Raw genomic sequence first — 13,262 nt, 5'->3', positions numbered from 1 at the left:
GTGTCTTCCTCTCTCACACAGTTTTATTTCAAATCAAATTCGATATATCATTTCATTTTTCACAGTCGCCAACATAGTTTTAGACTCGGTTGAAAAAAAACGGGAAGAAAATCCGATGAAAGTTGCCCTTTATAGAACGAAATGAATTCTCAAAGGCCTGTAAATTCAAGTCCATTGAGATATATATTTTTTAAATCGCGGCATTCTCAGTCATACACCGCCCGAAATAACAGACGGGAAAATGCCGAGATATATTAAAAATTCGTCCATTTGATGACAATCGTCACGATGAAATATTTAATTTATACGTCGTCACAATAATGTGGAGAGAGGAGCATAGCTTCGTTCACGTGTCGCTACACACGAGAAATTGCCGAGATGTATTTTTTTACAATCACGGCATGGCCAGTCATACACCGCCTGAAATAACAGACGGGAAAATGCTGAGATATATTAAAAATTCGTACATTTGATGACAATCGTCACGATGAAATATTTAATTTATACGTCGTCACAATAATGTGGAGAGAGGAGTATAGCTTCGTTCACGTGTCGCCACACACGGGAAATTGCCGAGATATATATTTTTTAAATCGTGGCATGCTCAGTCATACACCGCCCGAAATAACAGATGGGAAAATGCCGAGATATATTAAAAATTCGTCCATTTGATGACAATCGTCACGATGAAATATTTAATTTATACGTCGTCACAATAATGTGGAGAGAGGAGTATAGCTTCGTTCACGTGTCGCCACATATGGGAAATTGCCGAGATATATATTTTTTAAATCGCGGCATGGTCAGTCATACACCGCCTGAAATAACAGACGGGAAAATGCCGAGATATATTAAAAATTCGTCGACACACACGGGAAATTGCCGAGATATATTTTCACTTTGTACAAAAATAACATCAAGTAATCGAAACAATAGGAATGTCCTGTGCCTATAACATCGACGTTATAGGCACAGCTGCATCTAGGCATTGCGTAACATCGACGTGGCTGTTGTTTTAATTAAAACTTTTTGTACTTGTAAGTGCTAATGCCGAACAATGTGATTTTTTAAAATCCACATTGATGCTCTAACCCTTGAGATTTACCATCGATAGATGGGAAGATTAAGAAAGTGCTGCAATTGTTGAGCGGTACTTTACAAATGGAGATTCAATTGTGCAAGTGCAGTGAGCCTAGAGACAGATCATTTCACTACTTTTGGGATCAAAAGTCAAGTCCTTGGGTGGGTGGGGACCTGGACTCGAGATCATTTCACTATACAATGCTGGTAGTGCACTTTCCTTAAAAAAATTATCATCCAAAGAAAGAAGATAGAGATCATTAAATACAGAGACCAATGATCTTTCACTCACCTGCTGGTTGCCAAACATGGAGTGACGAATGGAACATGGTAAAAATAAGAGCTGAATTTAGAATACACATTTTAGGTGAGGTAGTATTGACATCTGGATCTCACGGAACTCGGCCCCACAGGCATAACATGGCTAAAAAGGGAGTCGCCAAATCCCGGACCGTCGCTCCCAGCATGACGAAGTCGGAGAAACCCAGCAAGCTGCCAGTCCAGGCCATGTCCCAGACGATCCACGCAATCTCCAGCGCCACGTGCACTGCCCTCCCCACCAAAGCGGCGGTGCACTCCAAAGTTTCCGCACATGGCACAAATCCTCGATCTCACCTCGCTCTCGCTCTAACCTCGCTCTCGACCTCGCTCTCGGTGTGTGTGTGTTTGACTACTTTGCACTCCTGAACTGCTGGAAAGAATGACTTGGAAAATGGTGGCTGTACCCTGGCTGTGCATGGGAAACGTTTGAATGAAAAATAAAAAGATTCATAGTCCTGGGGGTTGAGAGTGGAGGGGTGAGAACCCCAATTCTCTCTGTAAATGAATGGCATTGTGCCTGGTCTGCACTTCGGATATCAGGCTCGTAGTGGAGCTGCCACACACCTCACACACATGGGCATGCAGACGAATACACAAGACACAACACGGGACTGTTAGACGAGACAAACACAGCCACTGAGCTTGGGGGAAGTGCAGTCACTTCCCGAGGCACTCTGGGTACCAGCAACATCACTACATTGGCACTGCCTTTCTCACCAGACTCAGTGGGGCATTTCCTAAGGAGGAATTTCCTCCTCCCCATGGATGCCAACCTACTGGGCTTGTCTGTGCTTTTAACCTTTCAAATGCGGAACATCAAGCAAGGAATAGCACGTACATGGTATGACTTGGATGGGGTTTGAACTTCAGACCTCTCAGAGTAGGAGTGGATGCTCTAACGATTGCACCACCAAGTCTGGTATTGATAGTAAATACGCCAATTCCCTGATTATGATATTGTTTAGATGATAACCATAGACATGGAAGTGGGAGACTCATTTTGTATTTGTAGATGTTTTTGACTTTGTACAAAAGATACAAAAGCGTGCAGGCCGTACAGTGATAGCTTCAATTAGACCACTTGATACGTACGAAATGTACGAGAAAATATTTACATTTCTGTTGCACACCTGGTGGAGTTTGTCGACTTTTTTTACGTACTTCTGCCGGCTCCTCTGGGCGGCCATTCTATTTCTCTCACGTTGCAGCAATCCTTTCTCACTCTGGAGGCACATTGGTAAGGTTCCGAGTAGAAACAGGACTTCAAAGTGTGTAACCAACTCCAACAACAACAACATGCATTTTAAGGCCATTTTCCCTGCTAGAGCGGGGGTTCGCCTTGCGGTCCCCATAACAATCTTCTCCATTTTGTCCTATTTTCTGCATCTCCCCTTGTTAACCCCCTTGCCCGCATTTCTTCTTCCACCATCTTTAGCCAAGTCTTTCTCGGTCTTCCCCGTCCTCTACTTCCTTCTACATTCATTTCCATCACTCTTCTCAACCAGTCACTTTCATCCTTCCTCAACATGTGACCAAACCATCTCAACCTGTTCCTCTTCACAACATCAATCACAGGATCTATTCCCATCATCTTTCGCAATTCATCATTTGTCTTCCTCTCTCTCAACGATACTCCGCACATCCACCGAACCATTCGCATTTCCACCCTTTCCAGCCTTCGTTGCTGCCCTACGTTCATTACCCACGTCTCGCTCCCATAAATCATAACACTTCTCACACATGCAGCACACACCTTTCCCTTCAGCTTCAACGACACTCCCCTCATCATCAGCACGCCACTCAGTTCCCGAAACTTCTTCCATGCACATCTCCAATGTGGCATGCGTAACCCACTCCAATACCCCCAAACCATGTGTCATTGTAACTTCAGAGTAAACGTGCAGTAGATCAGTCCATTTGGGTCATTGGTGTATTTGAATAAATAAATAACCATTAAATTGCTATTGATAGTTGTGCTAGGTTTGCAGCATTCACTTGATATCATGTTATGTATTGAAGTTTGCTTTTAAAATGAAAACATGTTACCGTATTTGATTTGTCCACCGATGCAGACCAACATTAGCCTCGACAAAGTCAGGAGTTCTCTAAAGATGATAAATGAAGTTCTCCGGCCTGGACAATACTGTAACCATGACTGCAGCCCCATGAGGGCCTCATGCAGTGCCTAGATGCCAATATCAAATGTTGTCACCAAACAGACGAAAAGCAAAACTATGGGCTAGTTTCACCCTTATTGGGGCTCATCAGGACAACACATCGCTGTTCCATCCACATATAGTCCAGGTAAAATAGGGTTTGACTTGGAACAAATTGCAACATAATGTTTTTTTTTACCACAATGCATTTCCATGAGGTCCCACAGGACACCATACTAAAAGTCCTAATAAATCACTGTTGCCGAAATATGAATAATTTGCACAAATCCAATACGGCTGCTAAATATCAATATTTTTTGATATCTGTGCTCTCAAATTTGGTATCAAGTATTTTTTTGTAGGTAAGCTCACTGGCTGGACAGAAAATTCATCAAAATATAGAACACAGAGCGGACTTGTTGAGAAAAAAACAACCCAGAGTGGACATGTCGGAGCAATATGTTTGGATGGAAAGTAATCACTCCTTGCCTTGCAGTTCCCCATCAAGGAATGGAAGAGTGAATGAGAGAAGAAAATCATCGGGATGTGGCAGGTGTAGAGGAGCAGCAGTAATGAGAAATTTAGTACTTTGGGTTTATAGCAATTAATGTGGGATTTCACATTATGAGAGTAATTTTCTTCTGCTTGACGTTTGTTTCTCTTTGGTATGTGGCAGGTGGAGTGGGTGACAGGTAAATGATAAATTGAGGCAAAGCCTTACCTCGCACTTGACGCTGCGGTCTCCGCTAGATCGGGTGGAAGCCGCGTCCCGACTCGAGTCCGTCAAGTCCCCGATGAACCTCGTACTCATTGCCGCTCAGATACCTGGGAACTTTCAGCTCAGATCTGCGCTTTGAGATTGCACGAGGAACAAGGCAGAGGAAGTTTGATTACGTTTCACAAAAAGGGAATAACTAATATCAAAATGGGCCAGCAGTCCATCCCCATGGTGGCAACCCTTCACTCATGCTTTTGTACTCGTCACCCTTGGAACACGGTTTGTTAGACTTAGGGGTGACTGGGAGAAAGTGGGAAATCCGAGGACGAAGGGCAAACAATTCCTCCTCGAGCATTAGGAAATCTCTGCTGCTGGTGAGAGTGTGAGACCTGAAAAGCGAAAGTACAAAAGGTATTTTCACTTGGTTCCTCTGTTCTCTCTTTGAGACCTGTGGTCTTTTGCCTTTGAGAGAAAGTAATACTAGAATTGTTAAACTTCTTTCAATGTGGCAATATCATATAAACTGGTTTATACAGTAGCTTACAATGCTCAAACTTTATTCTGATTATCATAAAACTTTTTGAGGATAATCTACATATCGCTGGCTTTTCTTTTTTTACTTTCAAGTTTGCTTTCCCACCCCTCCCCTTAGTTTTACTTCCTTATTCTTTGCTCTTCCTCTCCCCACAAACTCCTCTACCGCCCCCACCCACCCAAGCCAGCTCTGCATTAACTCCACAACTCTCCGACGTCGTTTTTCTTTCCTGAAGAATGGAGAGAGAGAGAGAGAGAGAGAGAGAGAGAGAGAGAGAGAGAGAGAGAGAGAGAGAGAGAGAGAGAAAGTAAGTAGAAGTGCGAAGACAAACTAAAAACTTCCTCACCCCTTGCACACTGCTTACCTCTCCTTCACACACCTCATTGCTTTTTTCCTCTCCTCCCCTCACCTATCACTACCTTCCTCTCCTCTTTGCAATTCTCTGTGCAACTGCCCTCACTGCTTCCCTCTCCTCCATCCACCTCTTACTACCCCCATTCTCCTCCTCACTACACTTCTTTGCTCTCTTCCTCCCACTCTTCACTATACCTCATCCTCATCTTTCCACCCATCAATGTTCTCCTCTCCTCCTATTCCTCCCTCCCCTCCTACTTCATAATCTCCTTACAGAATCCAGCTCATCTCAGGATTTGTGATTCAGAAAGAAAGGAGGAGTATTGGAGTTGGTAGTGTTCATGGGTCACAAGATGATGAGTGAAGGCATCAACACAGCCAGAGACAAAGGTGAAGCAATAGTTGGGGCAAGGGAACCTCAGAATGTAAGCGAAGTTGGCCTTGTCAACTATTGTGCAAGGTTCATTCCAAACTTTGCTACCTTGTGCAGATCCACTCCTGAGGTTAACTAGAATGGACCTGGTAGAGCGCATACCTCTAACTGGCTGAACAGTTTACGTTTTGTACCCCACTGATAGGCTGGACATGGATTGGGACCTGGACCAACATTGACTGGGATTGTTTTTGTTGCCTAGCCAACTCATCCACCTAGTTTTGTCATAACTCCTCCATAACGTTTTGAAATACCATGCTACAGTGCTATGAGAAAGTATTCACCCCCGTTGACTTTTTTCACATTTTGTTGTGTTACAGCGTAAATTTAAAATGGAATTGTCACCAATCTACACAAAATACCCTATAATGACAAAGTGAAATGATGTTTTTAGAAAGTTTTACAAATTTATTGAAAATGAAATACAGAAATATCTGATTTACATAAGTATTCAGCCCCCTGAGTCAATACTTCATAGAAGCGCCTTTGGCAGTGATTACAACTTCAAGTATTCTTGGGTTTGTCTGTATCAGCTTTGCACATCTGGATTTGGGGAGTATCTCCCATTCTTCCTTGCAGATTTGCTCAAGGTCTGTCAAGTTGGATGAAGAATGTCGGTGAACAGCAATCTTGAAGTCTTTCCAGAGATTATCAATGGAACTCAAGTTATGGGGGAAACTTTAACCTCAATTTGTTCAGGTCTTCAATGGTTTCGGTGTGAATAATGATGTGTAACATCACGGAGTAACATCGTCGAGATGGCCAAAACTGTCGGCTTTGATGAGGTGGAGGAGGAGTTGCTCGACTCGTACCGGGAGGAGCTCTCAAATGAGGACCTTCTACTGCTGGAGAAGGAACGCCAGGTGGATCTTAAATATTATAATTTAAATAAAATAAACCACTGTAATCGTAAACATAGGGGCAATACCCCTGGTGCTCACCTGGTAGAATAAACAGCAAACTGCACCGACTAAAGGTATTTTAAACCAATATCAATGGTTGCTAGAAGACAAGGCAGCATGTACAATCATACTAACATAATCATAATACGTTAAACAAACAAACAAACAAAAAAAATACCTATTTTGGGGAGAAACCCTATAATGTGCAACATGCAGACACCCCCAACTACAACCCCTCTTCAGACCCATTTTTTCTAAAGCCTTGAACAAACATTGATACATCGTGGGTGATAAAGGTTGTGGTAAAGTTTCATAGAAATAGTGTGTGTAGTTGCAGAGAAGAAAGCAAATGTCTATTTTGGGGGGTCAAACCTGGATCCACTTTGACCCCGGTAAACCCCCTGAAACCCCGATTTTTTTTAATGCCATGAACAAACTTTAGTCGAAACACAACAATGATCATTTGTGCCAAATTTGGTCGCAATCCCATCAGCGGTTTCGGAGAATAAGTTTCAAGTATTTATGGACGGACGGACAGACGAGCTGACGGACGGACTGATGGACTGACGGACGGACAGATGGATGGACTGACGGACGGACGGACTGATGGATGGACAGATGGACGAACGAACAGACGGACTGACGGACGGGCTGACGGACATACAGATGGACATACAGATGGACAGACGGACTGACGGACGGACTGATGGACTGACGGACGGACAGATGGATGGACTGACGGACGGGCGGACTGATGGATGGACAGATGGACGAACGAACAGACGGACTGACGGACGGACTGACGGACATACAGATGGACAGACGGACTGACGGATGGACGGACTGACGGACGGACAGACGGACAGACGAACGAACAGACGGACTGACTGACGGACATACAGATGGACAGACGGACTGACGGATGGACAGACGGACTGACGGACGGACGGATGGACGGACGGACTGACGAGCTGACGGACGGACTGACGGACTGACGGACATACAGATGGACAGACGGACTGACGGATGGACAGACGGACGGACGGATGGACAGACGGACGGACTGACGGACGGATGGACGGACGGACTGACGAGCTGATGGACGGACTGACGGACGGACGACGTGCCATCGCGTAAGCTCCCATGAACTTCGTTCCAGGTGAGCGAAAAAAAAAATGGAAATTGATGATTTTATGAAGCATTGACCTTTGACCTTTTGATCTACAAAAAAATCAGCATCTACATTTTGATTGGTTAACCAATTCTGTGACCCAAAAAGCAAATTCTTAAAATTTCAGGTCAATCCGTTGAAAATTCACGATTTTATGTGATGCTGACCTTTGACCTTTTGACCAAATTATTAATTTGCCTTCTCGATATTCTCATAATAAAGCTTCGGTGAAAATTTGATGATAAAACTCAAATGGTAAATTTAAATTTCAGGTGAATTAGATGAAAATTGCTCATTTTCGGTGATGCTGACATTTAACATTTCGACATTTAATGACAAAATTATTAATTTTTCTTCTCCATTTTATCATAATAAAGCTTTGTTGAAAATTTGATGACAAAACTCAAATGGCAACAAAGTTACAGCCCGGACACACACACACACACACACACACACACACACACACACACACACACACACACACACACACACACACACACACACACACACACACAAACACAAACAAACACACCTGTCCACACACACACACACACACACACAAACACACCTGTCCACACACACACACACACACACACACACACACACACACACACACACACACACACACACACACACACACACACACCCAAACAGACAAAACACACACACACACACACACACACACACACACACACACACACACACACACACACACACCCAAACAGACAAAACACACACACACACACACACACACACACACACACACACACACATAAACACACACACACACACATACACAAACACACCTGCCCACACACACACAAACACACCTGCCCCCACACACACAAACACACCTGCCCACACACACACAAACACACCTGCCCACACACACACAAACACACCTGCCCACACACACACAAACACACCTGCCCACACACACACACACATACAAAGAAACACACACAAACAAACACACACAAACAAACACACACACGCATATTGATAAGTGATTGCGACCCTCCCCTCCCTCCCTCCCCTCCCTCCCTCCTCTCCCTCCCACAAGCCTCCTCCCTCCCTCCTCCTCACTCGTCCCGTCCCCCGTCTCCTGCTTTAACCAAAGGGATTGAGAGTGAACAAGAGCTAATGTGGAACTTTGGCTCAACATTCGTGACACGATGCTCTCCCTCTCCCTCTCCCTCTCTGCATGCATCAGGGTTCATGCTCAGTCCGTGTTTGCGTTGCGCGCCATGGAAAGCGCTGCGGATGACAAACAAATCGATGAGGAATGACGTATTAATGACGACATTGGTGTTCAGAACAACAAAGATAACAATTCGGTGCCGCATTTGAATACACGGTGACGGTGACGAGGTTCCGGAGCCGGAAGGTGCTTTGCTTTGTTCCTTCTTCGCCGCCGCTCTGCGATCCACGGCGGCCATGTAATGTAACGCTTCGGTCCCGCACGATGCCGGACACGGCTGCGGGGAAATTCGCGCGCTTTTACACGGTCAGTCACCCGGAGAAGCACCGCAGGGGCTACACGGTGTACCGGGTCACGGCTCGTGTGAGTGACGTGTGCGATTCGGAACACGCGAGCATTTCCGCATGCACCCGAACTTGTTACCACCATCCGTCGGGCCTCGGTTCAGCGTGCTCCGGTCGGACAGGCTAGGCGAGCCTGGTGCGCACGCTGCACCAACTAGGCCTCGGCAGTTTTGCCGGGTTTGGTAGTGTTGGGTGTGCGTGTGTGTGTGTGCAGGTGTGTGTGTGTGTCTCCAGTTGTCCAGGTGTGTTTGTGTGTGTGCAGTTGTGTTTGTGTGTGTGTGGGCAGGTGTGTGTGTGTGTGTGTGTGTGTGTGTGTGTGTGTGTGTGTGTGTGTGTGTGTGTGAGAGAGAGAGCAGGTGTGTTTGTGTGTGTGTGTCGGCAGGTGTGTTTGTGTGTGTGCAGGTGTGTGTGTGTGTCTCCAGTTGTCCAGGTGTGTTTGTGTGTGTGCAGTTGTGTTTGTGTGTGTGTGGGCAGGTGTGTGTGTGTGTGTGAGCAGGTGTGTTTGTGTGTGTGTGTCGGCAGGTGTGTTTGTGTGTGTGTGGGCCGGTGTGGTTTGTGTGTGTGTGTGGGCAGGTGTGTTTGTGTGTGTGTGTGGGCAGGTGTGTTTGTGTGTGTGTGTGGGCAGGTGTGTTTGTGTGTGTGTGTGTGTGTGTGTGGGCAGGTGTGTGTGTGTGTGTGTGGGGGCAGGTGTGTTTCTGTGTGTGTGTGTTTGTGTGTGTCTACGTTTGTGTGTGTCTGGTTTTTTTTGTATACAGAGTCAAGGCTCGTGTAAGAGCTATAACGCATTACACATTAAAACATGTACGGACCCATAAAACATACAATAAATAAAGGGAGCGGGAGACAAGAGGGGGAGAGAGGAACACATACAAGCACAACAACAGTAGTGAACAGGGACATTGGTAGATCTGTGGAAGAGAGAGGGTCGGGTCCGTGGCAGGGGAGGTGGGGATGGCGATGGACAGGGTACACGGTATACATGCGTATCAAAAAAAGGTTATCCGATTTCAAGGGGTTAATATGCAAAGGTTATTTAGTTTGACAATTTACATGTGGTTTACCAATTATGAGGAGACCCTCACCTTTCCATTGATACCTTCCATGCATCATTGCTGTCACACATGACCGAGTACATGTTCATTGAAAATGACAAGTTCAAATCGCATTTTTACAAGTTTGGCTAATCGGTGCAAGTCAGTTTTAAATGGACGCATTACTTGTCGACTGCCAAGTTGATTATGTAAAATTGTTAAGCTGGTCTGGTAATCGTCGGTTGCGTCATCCTTTGTTTAAGATGGGTATTGTATGTATGTATGGGTGTATGGGTTTAGAGACAGTCTGAGTCATTGAAAAGATGGTTTAACTTACGACTGAACAGCAGACCTTTGTGGTTACAACCTTTCACCAAACTGGAAGTTTGCAGCGAACTCGTGATGCGTTCAGGGAACGTTTCCCAGAACGAGAGCTTCCAGCAGCCAAAACCATCTGGGCGAATGTTAGAAAATACCAAGAGCATGGCACTAGCCTCAACCGCAACAAGGAGAATTCTGGTAGGAGGCGCACTGGGCGATCGGAAATGAACATTGCAGCAGTAAGGCAGCAAGTTTTGGAGCATCCTAGGGATACCAGCGCAAGACGAAATTGGACGGGATTGCCTTCGGCAACATTCAATCGAATCACAAGACTGGACCTCCACTAACATCCATATCGGATTCACATCCGGCATCAACTTACGCCAGGGGATTTTGCCAGAAGGCTGGTGCTTGCCAGATGGTTGACAACACGTTGCGAAGCAGATGTCAATTTCCTGCAGTATCTCATTATCGGCGACGAAGCTGCTTTCGCCATGGACAGCAAGGTCAATACCCATAATGTTCTTGAATATGCACCGACAGGACAACCCCCGGAATTTAATTTTGAAACCAACATGAATCGACAAAAGTGGACTGTTTGGTTGGGACTTTGTGGAAGTGGTCAGGTGATCGGACCATTTTTCTTTCAAAGGAATGTCAATGGTAACAGGTATCTGCAGATGATCAATGATGAAGTTTTACCGCAGCTGGAGGAGAACTTTGAGCGACAGGTTCGTGGTGTCTTCAGATATCTCTGGTGGGCCAAAGACGGTGCTCCAGCACATCGTCTTATCGCTGTCCGAGATCGACTGAGGGAACTCTTTGGAGACCGAGTCATAGCACTCAACCATGCAGTGGAATGGCCGCCAAGATCACCTGACCTCACACCATGTGATTATTTCCTTTGTGGACATTTAAAGAACAAGGTGTTCGTAACTCCTCCCCGTGATCTTGACGAATTGCAGGGCCGTATTCGACATGAAGTGGATGCTTTGCGCAATGACCCGGCTATGGTGAGACGAGCAATTCAGGGCATGCTCCGCCGCTGTGAGCTTTGTGTTCAAAGGGGAGGTGAACATGTTGAAGGTGTGGGTGCATAAAGGCCAATCATTCCTGAGAAAAGTTCACATCTGACGTTCATTTTGCATCGATTAGCCAAACCTGTAAAAATGCGATTTGAACTTGTCATTTTCAATGAACATGTACTCGGTCATGTGTGACAGCAATGATGCGTGGAAGGTATCAATGGAAAGCTGAGGATCTCCTCTTAATTAGTAAACCACATGTAAATTGTCAAAATAAATAACCTTTGCATATTAACCCCTTGAATTCGGATTACCTTTTTTTTGATACGCACTGTATAGCAAATGAACACTATTAAGGATTTCAGGAAAGAAGTCAGAGATTGAAAGAGGTGGATTTGGGGTGTTTTAACGGGGGTAGAAAAGATCAAGGTTTTTGATGGGGGAAGATAAGAGATGGTGGTGAACAGCTGTTTTAAAGAACTGGAGGGATGAGAGGGATTGAAGAGAGTGTGGGAGTTTGTTCTCGAGGTGGGAGAAAAGAGGAATGAAGGAGTGAAGGTGAGCAGAGAGTCTTGATTTTGGCAGTTTCACCAGAAGAGGGTTGCTGGCATATCTTTTGTGTCCTGCAGGAATATTTGAGGGACATAGCCCAGAGAGAGCTGGGGGAGCAAGGCCGAAGAGGAGTCGGTAGAAGACAGAAAGAGCACCAACGTGCCTGCGGTGAAAGAGAGAAAGGCCCCCAGATTCGGCTTAATCAAGGGAGATTCCAATGATTCTGAAAGCTTTGGTTTAAACCGCGTGAAGATGAGCTAGGTGTGAGGCAGGAGCACCAGCCCAGAGGGGAGAGCAGTACTCCATCAAGCTGCCGATGAAAGCCTTGTATGTGGGGAGGAGCTCAGGTGTGCTAAGGAAGGACTTTGCACGACGGAGGACGCCTAGTCAGTGACTGGCTTTGGAGGCCAGCTTGGAAATGTGGTTTTCCCAGGAAAGATCATGGCAGATAGTGAGACCCAAAAGCTTGAGTGACAGAACTTCTTCAAGAGGATTGTTCAGAAAGTAGATGGGAGGGTTGTCCAGACGGTCTTTACGGAGAGACAAAGTGAGAGTGTGAGATTTGTCAGGATTGAAAGACATGTTCCACTTGTTTGACCAGTTTGTGATTTTGTCCAGGTCTGCAGAGAGTGAAGAGGCTGCTGCCTGCCGATATGAGGGCTGAGATATGGAGCGGCAGAGAGTGGAGTCATCAGCAAAGAGATAGGATTTTCCAGAGTGTCAGAGAGATCATTGATGAAGACCAGAAAAAGCACAGGGCCCAGAACCCTGCCTTGTGGAACTCCAGCCTGAACAGGAAGGGGGAGATGAGAGAAATCGATTCAGGGCCACACGGTGACTACGACCAGAGAGGAAGTCCGCAAGCCATGAGTGGAGATTTCCATGGATACCATAGGAGGAGAGTTTGGTGAGCAGAGCTGGGTGCCAGACCGTATCAAAGGCACGTGATATGTTGAGGGAGACAGCTCTAATTTCCTGTTTGGCATTGAGGAGCTCCATCCATTGTTGAGACAGCAGAAGCAGCATGTCCAGAGTAGTGTGACCTGGTCTGAATCCAAAGACGATCCGAGATCAAGTCATTGGAGAAGGATTTAATATCAGAAGCGATGATGGATTCC

The 13,262-nt window shown here is 45.7% G+C and overlaps 1 protein-coding gene across 11 annotated transcripts in view; it reads left to right on the top strand.

Moving 5' to 3' along the window:
* The first annotated feature begins 8,782 nt into the window (after positions 1–8,782).
* Positions 8,783–13,262, top strand: part of LOC137426452 (ribosomal protein S6 kinase delta-1) — a 100,310-nt gene continuing 95,830 nt past the window's right edge. For 3 of the 11 annotated variants that reach the window (XM_078779410.1, XM_078779411.1, XM_078779408.1), the window contains exon 1: positions 9,017–9,234. In XM_078779410.1, coding sequence (XP_078635536.1) covers positions 9,136–9,234 — 99 coding nt within the window. In that variant the 5' untranslated portion in view covers positions 9,017–9,135. Of the gene's footprint in view, positions 9,235–13,262 lie in introns of all 11 variants that reach the window. The other 8 variants (XM_078779413.1, XM_078779414.1, XM_078779409.1 and 5 more) reach the window with 7 other exon arrangements.

This window comes from Myxine glutinosa, chromosome 5 (genome assembly GCF_964187855.1).
Source record: "Myxine glutinosa chromosome 5, kmMyxGlut1.1, whole genome shotgun sequence".
NCBI classification, from domain to species: domain Eukaryota; kingdom Metazoa; phylum Chordata; class Myxini; order Myxiniformes; family Myxinidae; genus Myxine; species Myxine glutinosa.
This window is presented reverse-complemented; position numbering and strand designations above follow the sequence as displayed.